Genomic DNA, 19,129 nt, shown 5'->3' on the forward strand with positions numbered 1-19,129 from the left:
AGCGTGTTGCAACGCTGCGGGATGATGCCAGATGGAGCTCCAGCTCGGACCGCCTCGCCAGCCCTGGGAGCTCTGCATGCGTGCCTGAGGCATTATTTCGGCGCCGTGTTTCGCCGAGCTCGCTGACCGCCTTCGTGAGAGCTCGCCCAGGCGTCAGAAAAAAGTGCGGCGCTCCACCATCACCATCGCGACGACGACGACAAAGTCCGCCAATTGATTCGCCTCCGCCAGGCATGTCCACCACAACCATGGCTGCGACCTCGCCCGTCGTCGACAAAAAGGCGCACAAGCACAAGAAGGACAAGTCGGAAAAGAAATCCAAGAAGCGCGCCCGCGAGGAGGAGCAGGCCCAGCAATCGCCCACCAAGAAGCCGCGCCCCGCAGACCAGACCGATGCCGCGCCGCAAAAGCCTATCAAGACCTCCATGTTCCAAAAGTCAACTGCAGCAGCAGCACCCAAGACCGCCGACTCCGACGATTCGCCTTTCGCTCTCCAAACCGCGTCGCTTTACGTTCCGCTCGCATCGATTGGCCAACAGTATCCCCTCAAGGCGCTGTGCGCCGAGCATCTGTCGCCGCTACTTCTGACCTACTACCCGCCGCTCAAGGGTGTCGTTCTCGCCTACAACAACGCCCGGCTATCCGAAGTGCCTGGCGGCGCGACCAACGGCGTCGTGCTGGCCCGCTCCGTCAACGAGTTCGCCGTGTCGTTCGTCTGGGTCACGGCCGATTTCGTGGTTCTGCGCCCACGCAAGGGAATCTGGATTGAGGGTAGTGTCAACCTGCAAAACGAGAGCCATCTCGGCCTTGTGTGCTGGAACCTGTTCTCCGCGAGTATCGACCGCAAGCGGCTGCCTGAGGACTGGACGTGGGTTGAGGCAGGCGAGGGCGCGGACGACGAGGATATGGATGCGGACAAGCCGGACGCTGGTCAGGGACATTTCGTGGATGCGCAGGGCAAGAAGGTGGACGGCGTGATTAAATTCCGCATCCGGGATTTCGAGACGTCGCCGCGCACGGAGAACGACAGGGGTTTTATCACCATCGAGGGCAGTCTGCTGCCCGAGGACAAGGAGAAGGAGCTTGATGAGCAGGAGCTGGAGAAGTACGCACAGAGGGGCGCGGCGAGGAAAGGCAGGTCACGGCCGCGCGGCGGTGCGAGTTCAGGCGCGCGGAGATAGGCTGGAAGGGCCACGGCGTAAAAATTCCCATTTCGCTTCGAAATCTTTAACTCTGTACAGTCGCTTTCGCACAGGAAGAGCAGAAAGCGGTTGGTCATGAACAGAAGCATCATAGATCACTTTGTACAATTGGTTCCGGCGTTTTTGAAGGGAGAATGGCGCCAAAAAATCTCTTGGGCGCACAATGGATATCCAATGATCATTACTATATCGTTCAGAAATTTGTCTCTGAGGCCTGTCAGAGCTCTCATCATTTAGTTTTGTGTTTTTTTGTTTCTTTCTTTCTTTATCACATCAGCCCATCCTATCGTCCCAGTAAAGGTCGATATCGTGGCTCTCATCGCCTCGCCACACCCTTCCGGCCTCGCTCTTCTCCGCGATCGCGCTCCGCAGATCGGTACCTAAACTCCTGGGTCCGCTGGCGGCGACCTGGCACCGCCCTCCGGCCGCCGCCGAGCGCTCCGCGAACTCGCGCAAGCACTCGCGCACGTCTGGGTGGTGATCTTCCAGCCAGACGACGTCGAAGCCTTGCTGCGGCGCCAGCACGTCCGACAGGCGCGACGAGACGGAGCACGCGCATATGTCGACGTCCTTCTCGCCCGCCTTGAGCTTCGCCGCCGCCGTCTCCTGGTCGCGCGTGACGAAGATCTTGATGCGCAGGTTAGGTAGCGTTCCGTCGCGGATGCGGGCCTTGAGGTCGAGCAGCTCGGGTTGGATCCATTCGACGTTGTCCGTCTTGCGCACGATCCAAACAAGGTCAACGGTGGCGGCGCCGGCCTGCGCGGCGGCCGTGGCGATGGGCAGCGTGAAGCTGACACCGGTACCGCCGGCGATGCAGAGGAAGTTGTCGATTTGGTTGTTGTCTTCGTCCAGGACGGAAGTGCCGTAGGGTCCAGTAAGGATGACTGGTGTGGTCTTCTGAGGCGTGGAGAAGTCGGCGGATTTGGCGAGATCGGCGAGGCGCTTGGTCTCGCCCTTCTCGGCGCGGATGATGTAGGTGTGGTGGGGTAGAGCTGGGTGTGGCGCTGGAAGGGAGGATGGCGTAAATGGATGGGATTGCCAGATGGTGAGCTCCGGGAAGCAGAGGTAGAAGTGGTGGCCCGGCTTCCAAGGATCATGGTTGTGCTCGAAGTCCATGCGAACAACAGTAGAGTCGCCATCCTCGAAGACTTGGAGGGTTGACTGCGCAGCGCGGAAGCCAAAGCCCTTGTTCCCACTCTTGTAGCCGGTGTGGATGAGGCCAAGGCGCAGGAGACGGCAGCCTCGGTCGATGAAGAACAACCCGATGCTTGCAATCATCCAGCATGCGAGCTGCACCCAGTGGCCCCAGCATGCTGCGAAGTACAGTACTGCCACGATGTAGTGTGTCTTCCTGAAGAACTCATAGCCGGTCCACTGGATAACTCTCCTGATGCTGAAGATGTAGAGGAAGGTCATAAACACCATGGCGACGATTCCGAAAATTATGTATTGCTGAGCAATCCATTCCTTAAAGACCTTTGGCTGGGGCTGGTAAAGCTTCCCTTCAACAATGGTCCAGCCAAGTGTATGAAGGAAAGACTGGATGAAGATGATGCGACCGGTCCAGCGGTGGAGGAAGTTGAAGTGATGGTACGGAACGCCGGTGAGCAGTGAGAGGACGCTTTCGCGGGATCCGAGAAGAACGGTGAACGGGGTGAGGGCATAAGCAAAAGCACCAACCCTGTCCGAGAAGCCTCCGAAACCGGTACGAGTATTGTAGACGCCAGGCATGTTCTTGACTGGAGTCACCCAAGTCTTATAAACGGTGCCAACGAGCCTGCATTACCAATGTTAGCAGATGGGCATGCACGACAAAGTCCTATACTTACGTGAAGATGAGAAGATATACAAGGATGCAGGCGAGGATCAACACCTGGAGCCTCGAGATGTTGCCGAAAATGCTTCTTAGCGTCTCGGGCAAGAGCCATCTCCTAAGCGCGACCACGGTGGTCCTGTATGCCCTGTACACACTGCTTTGAAGATCTCTACTCGCGGGTGCCTCAAGATCCTCTTTCCCCTGGAATACGCGGTGGAACAGTTTCCTGCTCGGCTTTGCAAAGCGCAGGAACACCCAGAGGGCCAAGAGACCACCAATGACTGCCCACAAAATGAAGGTGTAGAGCATGGACATGTCCATCATCCAATAGACGGCATCCAAATATTCACAAGTGCCGGCGTCATTGGTACACGGAACCACTCGGTCCGCATAGCCCCAGTGGTGCTCCAGCGCTTGAGCGGAGGATTCATCCTGGATATGTCTCCTCTCCATGGTTGATGACTTGGGCGATTCAAAAGGAAAAGGGGGTTACCCTGGCTGAGGATGGGAAGGAGGGCGAGGTAAAATGCGAGGGTCAACACAAAGCCATTGGGGGATCAGAAGCTGTGACTGGTGATACATGGTAGGCGGGAGAGGTAGTCTTAAAGGATGAGCAAGCGTTATGGGTGCTTCCACCGGTGGCGGCCCCGCCAAGAGCCAGGGTGGAGCAGCAAGCAGCGAAACACGACAGCTGGATTGAAGATGCGACAGAAGCGAGCACGTCGAGGCGCCAAACAGCAGCAAAAGCGGAGCTGTCGACTTGGAGATTGCGTAGGGAATCCGGGCGGAAAGTGGGCGGGTAGGGCTAGGCGCGCGTTCGGAGGCCTTGGCCGCTACCATTCTGAGAAATGTGCTCAATTGTGCGCACCTACGCAACCGTCGGCCCGGCGGCGCCTCAACGCGAACAGGAGACCCAACTCAGCCACAACTCAAATGCTCGTCCATGCGCTCCGGAGACAGCAGAAAGAGGTTTGAGGCCGGATAAACGAGGCTGCTTCGAGGCAAAACTACTCTATTCTGCTCATGTGGTCCCGGGCGGCACGGGGGTTCCGGTCTCGTCACATCCAAGGACTATGGACGGCAGTTCGAGTGTTTCCGTTGACGTAAGAAGCAATGTGGCAGATGTAGACGAATCTTGGGTATGTTTCAATGTGGGCTTGGGAGCCGCGTTGCCGAGATGGGGGAGGTCCGTCCGTTTAGTATTGCGGCAGACAGGGCGGTTGCCGAGGGTGAGGATGAGACAGGGTGCACGCGCAGTCCTTCGCAGAAGAATGCCGAATGGAGTGTGCTGGCGCGATCGCCGCTCGGCTTTTGAAGCTGGCGGCTGCCCTGCGCCAGACCCGGGCCCGGAGCTTCGGGCGGTGGCCCGTGCAGCTCAGCCCTATTTTCCACCTACCGCCTTGACGCCGTCATTCTTCCTTCTGTGCTCCCGCCACGACGCGACTCACCCGCCCCAAAATGAGGCTCCGCCTGAGTATCCGCCGCCACAACCTGCCCGCGGCCGATCTGCTGTGGGCAGTGCCTGACGACAGGGCACACGACGCTTTTACCGTCGCCCAGCTGCTCGAGAACCTCAACGACATCATCCCGCTCGAGAGCCCGCATTGGGGCCTGGAGGACTACGCCGTCGAGATCAACAACTACGAGGCCCTGCACTTCCAGAAGGTCAAGGACATATTCAAGGACGAGGACCAAGTTTGGTAGGCTCTGCTCTCGCCGACAATCCTTGGGTCGAGACATGCTAAACCGCCTTAGCATTCGCTATCTCACCCAACCCGAGCTTCGCGCACGCCATATCGCCGGCCGCGATCAGATCAATGCTAACGGCCAGCATCTTATTGATGGCATTCCCTTCGGCAAATCCTACTTTGCCTCCCGCAAGCCCTATCGTCCGTCCATCAACATCCCTCCTTTGAAGAACCCTATCGCCGATGAAGACGCCTTTCCTGCGCTCCTCGAAAATGCGCCTCAACTGCAGGACCACAATGATGAGGACGAAGACGATGAAGACTTCGACGTAGAGCAGCCGACCCCGAAGCGGAGAAGGTTGGACTCTGTGAAGTCAGACAAGTCGGACAAGAGCGTGCATTTCCAAGAAGATGACGGTATGCTAGCGCTTCTTTCGGATCTCGACGATACTGAGGAGGAATATCAAGTTGCGTCTAGCGACAATGTTTCCACTAGCAGCATCGCGGACAGCTTGTCGGACGTCTCGAGCCGCGCAGCTTCTAACACTAAAATGGCCGATGCCGCTTTGGTCGATAACTCTTCAGTGTCTAGCTCTGATTCAGACTCGTCTTCTGACGACTCGGACTCTTCTTCCGACGTCTCCTCGTCTGACGACTCTTCGTCCGACAGCGACTTATCTGATGCCAATTCATCCAGCGATTCATCCGACTCGGACTCGTCTTCCTCTGACGAAGATGATTCCGCCTCCAGTTCAGAGCCGGATGAGATCAGTTCCAAAGTTCCTGCCACTTCGGCTCAGAAGGGTGCTGGCAACCAGAATGGCTCACCGAAGCCAACTGGTGCGCCTTTCCAAGGTCTAGAGAGAACCAAAGCGCGCAATAGGCGTCGTCGCCTTGGCAGACTCCATAAGAAGCTGAAAGAGCTTCATGGGAGCCACGTGCCCTCTGAACAAACTGGTAAGCAGCCGGAATCCCCCGGCAGCCCCCGATGGACTGACGTTATTACTGCACCTTCCCATCCAATAGAAAAGGAGCTTGAACGTTTGGAAGCCGATAGGCTCAAAGAGAAGAAGGAGGCCTTCCTCAAGATGCTCAATACCTTTACGCCCGAAACCACCACCCCAGAGAAGAATGTCCTAGCTGATCCAGTGTCTACCTTCACAGATGCTAAAACTGCAGAGGGCGAAGCAGTAGACTTGGACGTCCAGGGGGGTCTTCTAGACAAGTCGGGGAAGGAAAACCACGACTACGAGGCTCAAAAGTCTGCTGTCAATTCCACACCAAACAGTACCTCTAAGCCGACCCAGGAGATCACGAGCGAAATCGCAGATACTCCAGCCCCCAAGCGTAAGCGCATCGATGTCGGTAGCTTCCGTCGCTTGACTATGGGGTCACTGGGTCTCCGTACTCCAAAGAACAAGGAGGAAGAACAGAAGCTGAGGGATAAGATAGCTGCCAACGCAAACGGACGTGGCAAAAAGACGCCCGATGCCAAGTCCTCGGTGCAGGCAGAAGACGATGAACCCGAGGATCTCCAGGATCCCGATGCCTGGAAGTCTAGAATCGAGCTAAAGGCGTTCGAAGTTTCTGATGAGAACGTACAGCAGCTGAGTGCGCCTCCTTTCCCGTTCAAGCAACGCTGGGATCAGCAGCAGCATTACTTCAATGAGTATGATCAGGAGTACGAGACCAAGAAGAAGAACAAGAAAAAGCGTAAGAGGAACAATCAGACCTATGACGAGCAGGATCAGTACTACGAACCAGAAGGAAACGAGGAATGGGCCATTCTTAACTATGATGAGGTCGATGCTGCACAGTCGCAGCTCCTCCAAGAGACGCAGGATGCGCAGAGCATGACAGAAGTTTCGGAGAAGCGCCAGAGGTCCAGCGAGGGGACGAGTGCGGGCGATGACCTCCCTCCTCTGCCTTCGGATATTACTACTCTGCAAAAGCTGGCGCCAGCGGATATTCACACCGGCTCTGTCGTTGTCTACAAGGAGATGGAAGTTTCAGAACTAACTGGCTGGCAGCCTGTCATATCTGAGTACCGCAGAGCCAGGGTCTTGGAGGTCGATGAAGATGCTGCATATTTGCAGCTTGCTGCTCCTGACGTTCCACGTAAGCAAGCTGCGATGCGTGCTGGCAACAAAGGTGGAAAGCTGGAGTCGAAAACTTTCGTCATTACTGAAGAGGAAGATGAAGAAGAGGATCCAAGCAAGCGATGGGTTGAGTTCACAAATATGGCCGACTTGTTGCTCCTACAGGCTGCCTCTGGCGACGAGGCTAAAGCACTTGCTGATGTCCACATGGCTGATCAAAACGGAGAGGGCTCGGCTTCGAGTGAGACTGATGCGCATGCCACTGGCACTAAGGAGGACAATGCGGACGAAGGTACGACTGACTGATGCTCACTCTCTGGATAAGGGAGAAGATCCGGCCGCTGAGAGCTATATTCCAGAAGTAGGGCGTAGTAAGCTTGGCACGGTCTTGGACCATATTACTAATGTTGCACGAAGATGGTGGGATTTGGGTTTCTCGGAAGCAGAGTAGCCACCCCATATATCCAGCGGCCCTCCCACTGCGTAGGCAAAATCATGCTTCCAAATACACCACTGCCTAATTGGGAGCATTTCACCCCCGCCTTTTCATATGGCCGTGGGTTTGAATTTCATTCAGTGAGCTACCTTATATTGCTCGCTTGTATTCATGGTCTCTTTACTGCATCTCAACGTTACTGAAGTGATCATCGCCTAATTAAACATTATCGTCCACCAGCATCACCCATTACTTCCACATTCATAGTGACCCCTCTTCTGTCCTCCGTTTCCTTGCATTGAAAATTCCCTCCTTCATAATCATTTCCATCAGACATTACCGCGATTTGATCTAGAAAGATCACTCACTCTTCCCTACCCAGACTCGACCACTCAGCCTTTCCTCCCAACCCCTCCTCCCTCCAGCTCCACATCCACCATCGTCTCACCAGACACCTTGTTCGTCCCTGTCGTCGTCCCCAACCCCCTCAACTCCAAGCCCCCAGCCTCAGCCTCCCTCCGCCCTTCCTCCCACCCCTGCGCGCGGCCCTCCTCCCTCGCCCTCTCGCGCCCGACCCTGGCCCTGTCCCGGCGCCACGCGTGCACGGCGGCGGCGGCGAAGCCCGCGTTCGCGGTCCAGAGCAGCCACACGGCGACGCCGGCGGCGCAGCGCGCGGCGGCGAGCGCGTTCCAGGTGCCGTCGCGCGGCTGCTCCCAGCCGATGTAGTCCATGACCGCCGCGATGGGGACCTGGTAGGCCCAGAGGCAGAAGGAGACGAGGGCGCCCGAGAGGGCGGCGGCTGGGTGGAGGAGAGAGAGTGAGGGTGGGGAGGATGGCGAGGAGGAGGTGGAGGAGGAGCGCGGAGTCATGAGGTAGGCGGTGATTTGTGCGAGGAGGTGGAAGGAGTCGATCATGGGGACGGCGAGGTAGAGGAAGACTTTGTTTCTGCGGAAGTCATTAGCTTTTGAAGCGGTGATGGTGTAGGTCGCTTTCTTGGTATTTTTTTTTAGGACTTTGGTTGGAGGGATGTGAAGAAGTTTATGGAAGCAGAAGGTGATTGGGAGAAGATGGAATCTTGGAACTTACACTCTTTCATTGATGTCACGGTCCCAATATATACCGATACCCAGCGAGCCATAGCGCGTTGTGGTCGTGGCGGAATAGATCAGCGAGGCGGCTATGAGCGCCATGATGGTTATGTTCAAGACCAGCAGCGGAACAAGCAGCTGGGGGCCATGTTTCAAGCGACCGCGCCAGCGTGCGGGCGGGGAATGGGTGAATCTGGAGAATGGGATTGCCATGTTCTAAAGACGTATTTTTTCTTTTTTTTTCTTGAAGTCTCAGAGGGATGGGGGAATAATGTGAAATTGGTTGCTTGATGGTGACGGACAAAGACTGCCAGGCATTATGTATTGTCCGCTCCGCTCCGCCAAGCTAAGTAACGTCACTGGACTTGTGCTTTCTTTGGGCGATTTGAATGGCTGGTGGGATACATCGATCGTCTGTCGTGTTTGATCCTTCGAGGCTGAGATGTGGTTAGGCAGTCAAGGCACAGCCCCGCTGAAGCGCTAGTGGTGATGTGGTACCTTGGCAGAACAGCAATGCATCTATTCACGGAAAGAGCGCCGATCAACAACAAGATTTTCGTTGGTTCAGCTTCTCATTGATCGATGTGCTTTTGTGCCAGATGGTGGGGTCTTTCAGTCCCCCCTCGCACAACTTGTTTTTTGCTCATATCATGGGTAGCTGAAGCTATCGTCCGGACGAATATGTAAATTTTTTAATTCCACTCTCTCGTCCGGACGATAGCTTCAACTGTCCACATATGTTATTTTCTAAGAAAGAGCTGGAGCATAGTCCCGCCTGGAGCCTTACTATTCTTCACGCTGGCCTTCGGCTGCGATACCCTCTGTTTTCGGAATGGATGCATGTACTCCAACTTTCCAAGAGTTAACGTGAGCCATCGATAGCGTTACCGAGTTTTCATGGGCATTTATCGCGCTCCATCTTGCTTTGGGCATTTTGTTGAGATTACGATGGATTACCCCTCTAAGCGGCGACAACTAGTAGGGCCTATGTGCGGCTCTTCGCATTCCCATATACACACTTCGTTTCGCGCCACAGCATTGGTTGATTCAATTACGACCATCGCCTTTTGAAGATTCCATCACCTTTCTACGCGTACTATTTCTTAATTATTCTCACAGAAATCGCAGATCTCAGCGCTCGAAGATGCGCATCTGCCATTGAAGTGGGTCTGCAATCAAACAACTTTCTAAACCAAAGCATGGGAGGATGTCAAAGACAAGTCATTAGTCAAATTTATTAATAATATCTGTCTGGTATCTTGGGCAGTAAGTCGTTGAAAGTCGTAAACCCGCGTCTTGTCTACCCAATTTCCCTCCTGAATCCCGCAAAAACACGTCTGTGCTCTCAAGGACAGGATGCCCTTCGGATGGTGGAACCGTGACCGGAGAAGCCCGGATGGTCTCCCACACTCAGTAGACCAATCTACAGGAGGGCAGGAACGCCGGCCAGAACGGCCATAGCGAGACCGCCAAAGCCGGCGGTGACGGCAGGTGCAGCGCCGGTGGCCTGAGCGGATCCGGTGGTGCCGGCCGAGGCGCTGGTGCCGGTGCTGCTAGAAGTGCCGGTAGTCTGGCCGGTGGCCGAAGAACCAGTGCCCGAGGCGGTGGCCGTGACCGAGCTGGCCAAGGTGATGCTGAAGGAGGTGGAAGCGGACGAAGTAGCGGTGCCGGTGGCAGTGCCCGAGTTCCAGGTGGAGACCTGGGTGAAAGAGCAAGAGCGGACGATGTCGCGGACGTCTGTGATTCCTCTTAGTTATCGTATTGTGGCAATGGTGTGCGAGGGCCCTTCTTACCGTTGTCAGCCTCGTCGTTGGCGGCGACGCAAGCCTCGCACTCCGGGATGAAGCTGCTCGCGTTGGTGGTGGAGCAGACACAGTTGAGGTAGCTCTGATCATCGTCGTCGGTCTGGCGATCGCACTGGGTGGTCAGGTCGACAGTGCTCTGGCAGACAGAGCGGCAGGCGTTGGGGACGTCATTGTTGTCGATGTCCTGAGCCAGGCCAGCGGCGGCGAGGGCCGAGAAGAGAGCGAGAGTCTTGAACTGCATGGTGATTGGGATAATGAGGGATGTTTGTAGTGTCGTGTGACTGTTGACCAGAAACGAAGTGGCTTGCAATCTACTCCGCACCCCGATGTCCGGGGGCATTTATACCCGCTCCATCGACAGCAGCGTCATTTCCCCCCATGACCGCACTGACGACGATTCCTGAGGCGCAGTCGGTGCGACCAGGCACCGGAAGCGTGATCTTTTGAGAGCCAAGAGTACGCTTCTTTGCCCAACCTGCGGCTTGATTGGAACCACGGCAGGTATGGTCGGGCGGGGAGTGTTGATCTTGCTGCGCGCCAAGACGTGCCGAGCCGCGGGAAGGCTGTGGCTGTAACCTTCAGCACTCGCGCTGTCAGGGGAATCCCGAAAGCGAGCGAATAGCTGCCCCGGACGCACACGAAACGCGTACGCTCGAGCCAGCCATTTGCTGTTACTGCTTGGAAACATCTGCGTCATGCGACATGGCCCGCCTTGCGCGCCCAGAAATCTGATTCGGGTTCTCAATTCCCCAGACAGCCTGAGACGCCACTTCCGATGGCTCCCACAGTAGGCATTCTTAGAAGTTTTTTCCCTCTCACTAGTAATCTTCCTTAGTCAATGCGTGCCCAGTCTTCTGCACGGCTTTCCCTACGCCCTAGAACATTTGCCGGTGCTCTGCGGAACCGTGTCGAGGCGGTGAGATTGTTGGCCATCTATGACCACCGGTCAGAGTCATGCTCAGTTGCCCAGATTCCGGGTTCATTTGAAAAGCCAAGATAATCAGGCCAGCAACGAAATGAAAAATAGTTGCTCTTAAGAGAGACGTGCATTATACGTACCTGTATGTCACCTGCAGGGTTCTTGGTTAGTATAGTAGGCATCATGTCTTTAGCTGAGAGCTGGCGTCGAGCGTACATCCATAGATTCACGGCAAGCTGCTCGCTATTTTTACTTCAACAAGAGCACCAATCACCCTTTCGCGCGGATTCAGTGCCGGACGTCGACTGTAACTGGCGGGCCAGTAGAATCCGCGGATGCGTGGGCAGGTGACGACGAGCACAGCCCGCCTCTCTCAATCGAGCTGCCTCTTTAGGAGGCTTTCAAAAGCCTAGGCCCAGTGGCAGCCTTGCTGACCGCTCTGGAAGTGGCTGTGGATTACGCAAATTTATCGTGCTTCCCCTTGACCTTGACGTCGAGCAGAGTCTCGTGGAAATTGCCATCCCTTCGTGCTCTTTTCAGCTTCTTGACCTCATCGTCCTCCAATCGCCTTCCCACCATTTCTTCCAGCTCCTTTCTGGAAATCTTCTCCGCGGCCCGCTGCTCCTTGTTCGTCTTTGGTCTCGGCTTGAAGCGGGCCTGCATGCGGATGCGGAAGGTCGAGTTGAAGTCGATGTTCTCGGAATCGCCACGAACTTCGTTTTTGCCCTCGTCAACTGTGATAAACTTGTCACGCTGGGTCTGTAGGGCAAATGTTCCCGGGTTGTCGGCGACGGGAATGCAGAGGAATGATTCGTCTTGTGAGACTGCCTCGCGTTGGGCTGACATGACGCCGAACTTGTCGCATGCAAGATACCTCGAGTGAAGGGTCAGCATACTGAGAGGGCATAATAGAAGAAGACACTCACTTCCCATGGTGGCCCTTGAAGCTGAAGCTCTCGTTACCCGCGACTCTGTTTGCGATCCACACCTGGCGCACGTCGTGCGGCTCTGCTGTTGATGCATCGTTCTCGACCATGTTTTCGACCTTGCTTGTGAAGACGGTGCCGTTGGCGTCGCAGCCCAGGAATGTAGCCGGCTCGGTGGGTAGTACAAAGGTGACGGGTCCTGCAATGTCGCTGACTGCTTCGGCCGTCACCCAGGAATCGTCGTCTTCAGCTGCTGAGCTGGCGGCTTTGGCGAGCTCCTTGCTTGCAGGAGCACCATCGTCGTTGTCGTCCGCGGCCGCACGCTTGCGCTTTTTGGGCTTCTTATCGCCTTTGAACGTGAGAGGTTTGACCATGGTGGGGAGGTTGGATCTGAGTGAGGAGCTATGATGAAATCCGCGCGCGTCGTTCTGCCGCAAAGAGGGAGCTCGGGCCGCCTGAGCCCCGTCCAGTTAGATCGAGAGGCTATTTCATGCATGCAAACAAGTAGTCTATTCAATCCACACGTCTATCCAAATCTAACTAAACGCATATTCTAACCAATCTACCAAACGCCATGCTAACGTGTACAGTCATTAAGGTGGGAAGATGAATCCTCAATGTCAAAGTTCCACACCCTCGTCCTTGGTGACTTGAGTGAGCGGTTCGCCCTTCGCGCCTCCGTCCGAGGGCTGGTCAAGGCTTGTGGAAAGTGCTACCCAGCCTCTGACCGCTCCATTTGTCTCTAGAATTTTCCAATCTCCTGCCTTGCCCTGGTTCTCATCAGAAGCTCCGGCCTCCTCCATATCGATTCGGCTCGTATCAGCCACCTCGGTACCATTCTCGCGCAGCACCTGGAGAATGGCACGAACATTCAGCTTTAGGTACCGCTCGGGTTCGTCCGTCTTGAGCACTTTCTTGACGACCCAGCGGAAAAGAATGCCGAAGTCCGACTGCGAGAGATGAGCGGAGCCTAGCGGGTAAAAGAAGCGTGGTGCAGGCTTCGTATGCTCCGGCGCGTTCGACGAAGGATCCTCTGAAAGCCTGCGCTTGGTCTCCTGGAAGTGATCAGTCCACTTGACAAATGCTTCGCTCAAGACTGCAAGTAGAGCAGTCCCCCCTGGACCTTCGGGCGCGTAGCACGGAAGTGGCTTGTCCGCCAACCATTTAGTGTTCGGACTTGTCAACGGAAGACACCAGATATCCAGGAGGATGACGGGAGTAGAGCTGGTAATCTGCTGGACAATCGGCGAAGTCGGACTCGGGGTGAACAGAGGAGTGTAGCCCTCGATTTTCGAGTCTGGCCGGTAGAAGACCGACTTGACGAGCTGGTGGACAGTTGCCGCACCAAAACTGTGACCCGCCCAGCTAATCGAACCCGGCCGTTGGACATCAAGCTTTCCTTTAAACATCGAAAGCAGGGTATTGGTCTCTTTCTTTGCGTCTCGAGATTTGTTCGGGTCCAAATTCTTCACCTCGGCGCCTGCATCCATCTTCAGCACTGCATCGTGGATCAACCCCAGCTCCCAGAGCCGAATCCTTAGCTGCGCATCTCTCGCTTCGAAAACCTCTCTGCTGGGCTTGTGTGGTATGTTTTGGTAGTCTACGGTGCTTGCCTCGGCAGTATCTGTCGCGCGAACGTAAGAGATTGGAGCGCTGCCATCGCGGTGGTCCGGAGCAATGACCACGATTCCATAGCTGGAGATGGAGCCACATATGTGCGAATATGCATTCCTAGAGCCTCCAAGGCCATGGCTGAAGATCATGACGGGCCATCTCTTGGACGTCGTTGGCGGCGATAGGAGGCGTGCGTTCCGGCTGACAGGGATCGTTGCAAAATTGAGTAGCTGGAAAGAATATCTCGTGGGTGTCAGCGCTACTGCGTAGCTTAGTGATGGGATGCGACTTACGCAAAGATTTGGGCGAGGGCGGATCCGGCTCCCAGGAAACGAGCATATGCACTCACATAGCCCCTTTGCGGCGATGGGATCCAGCGGACCGCCCTCTCTTGGGAGCCCGGCTCACACGGGTAGAAAACGCGGAAGGATGTCGTCGACACGCTCGATTCGGGAGGCGTGCTGGGCGACTCGAGCTCCGAGACGGGGATTTCTACGTCGAAAGAACCCACGGCATAGGGGCCGCTGTATTCCGGAAAGCCGGGCACAGGATTGAGCGTTGACAGCCACGACATGTCGCAGTAAGGAAGATTTCAAGTGACAAAAAATGTTAGAAAGGAGAAGTTTGTGCCTACGCTCAAGAGGGACACGCGACACTGCGGGAGGCAGCGCCACGAGATGACGTTTGCGCCGGCTTGTACGGGCGTAAGGCCGGGGGGTCTGGACTTCGGCGACGCGACATTGTTGTAGGGCTGAGCAGAAAGCTCCGGAACATGGTTGCTTTCGTTTCGGAACCGCACGTTTGCGAGGGCGGAAGCAAGCCTGGAAAATAATGACGTGCGGCGAGCAACGTGGCGTGGGGGAAGCTGCGATCCCAGGCGCGTGGGAAGCGCGGCAGGGCAGCTGCTAGAGCGCAAGGGCGGCAGTGCAACCGGTCTGGAGCAGTGGGAAGAACTACAGTCTCGTGTCGCGACGTGACCGCGACGGCTGCGAGCGATTGGCCACAGCCACAGCTTGCGATAGTGATAGCGGTGATCGGCAGCCGTATGATGCGCCTCCCGGTTCGCGCCGTGACAGCGCATGGCCCGCCTCATCGTCACCGCTCCCTCGAACAACCTGTACTTCCAGACTGCCTTTCTCTCCCACACATCCTCTGCGCTGCGTCTTTCGCACCTCGATCCGTCCCAGTCGCCGCCATGGTTCGCCAACGCGCGCCCTCGACGGCCTCGACCACCTCCGCGTCCGCCGTGCGCGACCAGGTGCGCTGCTCGCTCTCGACACGCTGCCTAACGCTAACATGACGCGCAGGAGCTCGGGAGCATGTACGACTACCTCGCGAAGATCATTCTGCTCGGGCCAAGCGGCTGTGGCAAGTACGCGCTCCTCCACCTGCTTTATTCGTGCCGTGACCTGACCCTTCCCAGGTCGTGTTTGCTGCACAGGTTCGTGAAGAATGAGTGTACGCCTCTGCCAGCTTCCTGTTGCGCTAGCCACCCCTGACGCCGCTCCTAGGGCGGATTTTCTCCTCGCAAACGATTGGCGTCGAATTTGCCTCCAAGATCATAAAGGTCGGAAGCGGTGCACGTAGGAAACGAATAAAGCTCCAGGTAAAGCTGCCTTGGCTGCCATGCTGTGCGCCAACGCTCACCACAATAGCTCTGGGACACGGCAGGAACCGAACGATTCCGCTCCGTTTCGCGTTCTTACTATCGCGGTGCCGCCGGTGCCATTCTCGTCTACGACATTGCTTCCTTCGCATCCTTCAGAGCCCTCCCTACCTTCCTGAATGACGCCCGCGCCCTCGCCTCTCCGCAACTCACCGTCATCCTTGCTGGAAACAAGAAAGACTTGGAAGATTCGGAAGCGCAATATGAGCCCGAACCATCGATATTGGACGAGCCGATCCCGACACCGTCGAGCGTAAATAGCAGGGCTGCTTGGGGATCATTATCGTCATCAAGGAGCGCATTTGGGGCACAAACCACGGTTACTGTAGCTCCAGAAGGGCGCGAGGTCTCCACAGAAGTGGCCTCACGCTGGGCCATAGATGCGTCTATACCTGTCTCGGTCGAAGTATCGGCGCTGTCAGGAGACAATGTCGAGGAGGTGTTTTCTCGCCTAGCCAGAATGATCCTCACCAAGATCGAAATTGGAGAAATCGATCCCGACGACCCGCAGAGCGGCATCCAGTATGGCGATAGCGGTGGCTGGGGGGCATTCTACGACGATGACGGCAGCATCAAAAGCGGCACCACAGACGGCGGAGGAACTCGGAAAAGGCGCAAAGGCAAGCGCCGAGGAGGAGCGCTCCTGTCGGGGGTGCAGGAGTGGGAAGAGGTGTTTAGGATCTCGAATTCGCGGAGCCGCGGAGGGTGCTGTTGATCATTTCTCTTGCGGGTTTCCACTTCACGGCGTTGGATAGAGGCCGGGCGACTCGGGAAAGCCCTGGCACACGGCGGGTTGGATTCTTCTTAGCGATGATATGATACGATGACAGACTTTTATTTCACCCGCCCCTTAATCATAATGTGTAGTCGGTATATCTGGCGAGCTTGAGTTGTTTGGACTGGCTTACCGTATGAAAAGTCGATAGCCTAACTCAATACAGCAACTTTGAGCGTTGGCTTTTGAGGTCAGCCGGGTCGCCACCTTGCAAGGCGTCGAGCAAAGTGCCGGATTGGGAAAATGGACCCAAGCTAGGAGGAGCCGGTGCTCCCGAGGCAGCAGAGCTTCACTTTGCTTTCTGCAGTGAAACAGGCCTCAGCTCAGGATCTCCTGCATGACACAGCGAGTCGCCTTGTCTCATTGCTGCAAGTCATACAGGGGCCTAACGCCGCTGGCAGGCATCAAGGGAGTTGCGACTCAGCTCTAGATACGGTGTGGCACCTGCCACCTAGTAGACGAGAGGTCAAAACATTAGCCGACAGATAAGAAAACCACGCGAACACGGCCCCGCCAAGGCGGCCAGAAGGACGATTTACGACGAGTCGATGGGCGTTGGGTCAAGCCGCACCCTTGGCACGCTCCACAATTCGGTCATGTCCTTTGCGGGGCCCCGGGTCGCTACCCCATCATTTCTGGAGACCCACTCTTCGCGGCCAGCAATACAGTGCTTGTTCCCCACGCTTCGCGAATCCGAGTAACAAGTCCGCTGTCCGCCTCCTCGCTGCCAAGGAACCATGGCGCCCCCCAGTGCCACCCTCGGTATCTTTCCACCCTCTTGGACGCTACCCCCTGGTGATTGACCCGAACGTGCGGGGAATTTCTTGTCGGACATGCGGTATGAAAGGGGCCAGCATCCGCTGTGGATCTCTTGACACTGCACTCCTCTCCTCGCTCCCGCCCTTTCCTCCACCATGCAGGCCACCCAAGTCGGGCCTCCCGTCATGACCGACATCGAGAAGGACAGAGTCGAGCACATCGACAACATCGACACCAATGGGTCTGATGTCGACTCCAGAGCCGGCCCCGATGACATGGGCTTCACGCCCGAGGAGCAGAGGAAGATTATCCGTCGGATTGACCTGCGCCTGGTGGTGACGGTCGGCGTCATGTACTGTGTGAGCTTGATGGACCGGACAAATTTGTCGGCTGCGAACATTGCCGGGTATGTTTGCCGATCTGATGCCACGTGCTCTGCTGACAGGTGCTTAGAATGAGTGTCGAACTTGATATGGCGACCGGTTATCGATACGTATGTGCTTTCCTCTGGGCTCGTATCGGATCACTGGCTAACCCCTGCAGTCTATCGTTACCCTGGTCTTCTTCATTACCTACATTATTTTCCAGCCTCCTTCGACAGTCATTGTTCGCAAAATCGGGCCCCGTTTGCATTTATCTGCTATATGCTTCCTCTGGGGAGCCACCATGATCGGCATGGGCTTTTCCAACACCTGGAATACTCTTGCCGGTTTGCGTGCCATCCTCGGTGTGCTTGAGGTACATCATACTTGTTCGCAGCAATAAGCGTTCTGCTAATAGTCTGTAGGCCGGTTTCTTCCCGAGTGCCGTCTACCTGATGAGCACTTGGTACGTGAGATGTAAGTGCATCGAGCATGAACCTGAAATTTGGGAACAGCTATTGACACCAGAGCAGATGAGATGGGTAAAAGATACTCTGTGTTTTACATTATCGGCTGTGTAGCCTCGGCCTGCTCCGGTATTCTAGCTTACGGGGTACGAAAACTTGCCCTAGTCATGACAAGCGTATAGCTGACTGTAATAGCTTATGCAAATGAATGGTCTAGGTGGCCAGGGTGGTTGGAGATGGATTTTCATCATCGAAGGCATCGTAGGTTCTGGATGACCCTTAAGTAAGCTCCAACGATACTAACATACTCAAGCTCACTTGCGCCATTGGCTTAGGAGGTTACTGGCTTCTCGTTGGCTTTCCCGACGGCAAGCATAAGTCATGGAAGTTTCTGGATGAGCGCGAGAAGCGTTGGATCATCAACCGTGTCCAGGCCGACCGTGGTGATGCGAAGATGGAGTCGTTCTCGCTGAAGAAGTTTTTCCGCGGGGGTATGGACTGGAAGGTGTGGGGATACGCCTTGATCTTCTTCGGCACAACCACCATCACTTACGCCTTGGCCTATTTCCTACCCATCATCCTGCGCGTCAACATGGGTTTCAGCATTGCTGCAGCCCAGTGCCTCGTCGCCCCGCCATACGTTTTTGGGGCTCTCATCATGTACGGAACTGGATACTTTGGCGACCGCTTGCGGGTGCGAGGGCCCGTCATTGCCTTCAACATGCTTCTTTGCATCATCGGTCTCCCGATCATGGGCTTTGCAAGCAACTCGGGCGTCCGGTACTTTGGTGTCTTTTTGGTCACTGCTGGTGCCAACGCCAATGTCCCTGCCACGATGAGTTATCAAGCCAACAACATCCGCGGACAGTGGAAGCGTGCCTTTACTAGCGCCTCGCTCGTTGGCTTCGGAGGCATCGGCGGAATCGCGGGAAGTTTGGTATTCCGGTATGCTCATTCCGTCTCTCTTCTTCGCGATCCTACTTTTCCATGACGCTGATTCCTCTTTGCTACAGTACGCAAGATGCTCCCCACTACAGGCCTGGCATGTGGGCTTGCATTGCTTGTGCTCTAATGAACCTCCTCCTTGTCGGCATAATTGGCATCTCTTTCTGGCGCGACAATGCGAAGCAGGCTAGGGGAGAGAAGATGATTGAGAGCAACGATGTCAGTTTGCATCTTTCCATATCGTTTACGGTTGTGGTGCTAACAGTTCACAGACTGACCCTGACGACCCGAACTTCCGCTACACCTACTAAGCGATTAGTGCCATTTGTACATTGCGCAGCGGAAGGGTGCCTAGAAGGTCGTCGCAAAGACTGTATGTGTCACGAATATAACGACTCTCGAAGTATCTTGCCAGGAAGCATTGTGTTGATTGTGTTGTATACTGTATCCCGTGTCTTAAGAATTGATGCCTATTTTCCCGAACATGAACTGGTGCCTTGCATTCAAGCACAATCGCAAACGAAATTTTGTCCGCAGTCTTAGCAGATTGACTATGCCAGTG

The 19,129-nt window shown here is 55.7% G+C and overlaps 9 protein-coding genes across 9 annotated transcripts; 4 read left to right on the forward strand and 5 right to left on the reverse strand.

Moving 5' to 3' along the window:
• Positions 1 to 233: 233 nt before the first annotated feature.
• On the forward strand, positions 234 to 1,181 carry LTHEOB_9808 (RNA polymerase rpb7-like domain-containing protein; the record flags this gene model as incomplete). The annotated part of the gene is made up of 1 exon (XM_035519436.1): positions 234 to 1,181. The coding sequence occupies one exon, from the start codon at positions 234 to 236 to the stop codon at positions 1,179 to 1,181; it is 948 nt and encodes a 315-aa protein (XP_035368391.1).
• Positions 1,182 to 1,475: 294 nt separating this feature from the next.
• LTHEOB_9809 (FAD-binding domain-containing protein) lies at positions 1,476 to 3,471 on the reverse strand (the record flags this gene model as incomplete). Its single annotated transcript, XM_035519437.1, has 2 exons — positions 1,476 to 2,979; positions 3,032 to 3,471. The coding sequence occupies 2 exons, from the start codon at positions 3,469 to 3,471 to the stop codon at positions 1,476 to 1,478; spliced, it is 1,944 nt and encodes a 647-aa protein (XP_035368392.1).
• A 1,005-nt stretch (positions 3,472 to 4,476) lies between these two features.
• On the forward strand, positions 4,477 to 7,111 carry LTHEOB_9810 (Solute carrier family 40 (iron-regulated transporter) protein; the record flags this gene model as incomplete). Its single annotated transcript, XM_035519439.1, has 3 exons — positions 4,477 to 4,718; positions 4,774 to 5,663; positions 5,733 to 7,111. 3 exons carry the CDS (start codon positions 4,477 to 4,479, stop codon positions 7,109 to 7,111), a joined length of 2,511 nt encoding a protein of 836 aa, XP_035368393.1.
• Positions 7,112 to 7,633: 522 nt separating this feature from the next.
• On the reverse strand, positions 7,634 to 8,431 carry LTHEOB_9811 (uncharacterized protein; the record flags this gene model as incomplete). Its single annotated transcript, XM_035519440.1, has 2 exons — positions 7,634 to 8,186; positions 8,328 to 8,431. The coding sequence occupies 2 exons, from the start codon at positions 8,429 to 8,431 to the stop codon at positions 7,634 to 7,636; spliced, it is 657 nt and encodes a 218-aa protein (XP_035368394.1).
• Positions 8,432 to 9,752: 1,321 nt separating this feature from the next.
• Positions 9,753 to 10,375, reverse strand: LTHEOB_9812 (GPI anchored protein; the record flags this gene model as incomplete). The annotated part of the gene is made up of 2 exons (XM_035519441.1): positions 9,753 to 10,066; positions 10,123 to 10,375. 2 exons carry the CDS (start codon positions 10,373 to 10,375, stop codon positions 9,753 to 9,755), a joined length of 567 nt encoding a protein of 188 aa, XP_035368395.1.
• Positions 10,376 to 11,509: 1,134 nt separating this feature from the next.
• LTHEOB_9813 (Frg1-like family protein) lies at positions 11,510 to 12,353 on the reverse strand (the record flags this gene model as incomplete). Its single annotated transcript, XM_035519442.1, has 2 exons — positions 11,510 to 11,927; positions 11,980 to 12,353. The coding sequence occupies 2 exons, from the start codon at positions 12,351 to 12,353 to the stop codon at positions 11,510 to 11,512; spliced, it is 792 nt and encodes a 263-aa protein (XP_035368396.1).
• A 246-nt stretch (positions 12,354 to 12,599) lies between these two features.
• Positions 12,600 to 14,167, reverse strand: LTHEOB_9814 (Platelet-activating factor acetylhydrolase; the record flags this gene model as incomplete). The annotated part of the gene is made up of 2 exons (XM_035519443.1): positions 12,600 to 13,674; positions 13,887 to 14,167. The coding sequence occupies 2 exons, from the start codon at positions 14,165 to 14,167 to the stop codon at positions 12,600 to 12,602; spliced, it is 1,356 nt and encodes a 451-aa protein (XP_035368397.1).
• A 621-nt stretch (positions 14,168 to 14,788) lies between these two features.
• Positions 14,789 to 15,974, forward strand: LTHEOB_9815 (Ras GTPAse; the record flags this gene model as incomplete). The annotated part of the gene is made up of 5 exons (XM_035519444.1): positions 14,789 to 14,851; positions 14,901 to 14,965; positions 15,017 to 15,051; positions 15,105 to 15,199; positions 15,249 to 15,974. The coding sequence occupies 5 exons, from the start codon at positions 14,789 to 14,791 to the stop codon at positions 15,972 to 15,974; spliced, it is 984 nt and encodes a 327-aa protein (XP_035368398.1).
• A 974-nt stretch (positions 15,975 to 16,948) lies between these two features.
• On the forward strand, positions 16,949 to 18,878 carry LTHEOB_9816 (Phthalate transporter; the record flags this gene model as incomplete). The annotated part of the gene is made up of 9 exons (XM_035519445.1): positions 16,949 to 17,199; positions 17,247 to 17,286; positions 17,337 to 17,531; positions 17,581 to 17,632; positions 17,689 to 17,768; positions 17,818 to 17,883; positions 17,936 to 18,567; positions 18,636 to 18,786; positions 18,840 to 18,878. The coding sequence occupies 9 exons, from the start codon at positions 16,949 to 16,951 to the stop codon at positions 18,876 to 18,878; spliced, it is 1,506 nt and encodes a 501-aa protein (XP_035368399.1).
• Positions 18,879 to 19,129: the final 251 nt, after the last annotated feature.

This window comes from Lasiodiplodia theobromae, assembly GCF_012971845.1.
Source record: "Lasiodiplodia theobromae strain AM2As chromosome Unknown scaffold_34, whole genome shotgun sequence".
Classification (NCBI taxonomy): domain Eukaryota; kingdom Fungi; phylum Ascomycota; class Dothideomycetes; order Botryosphaeriales; family Botryosphaeriaceae; genus Lasiodiplodia; species Lasiodiplodia theobromae.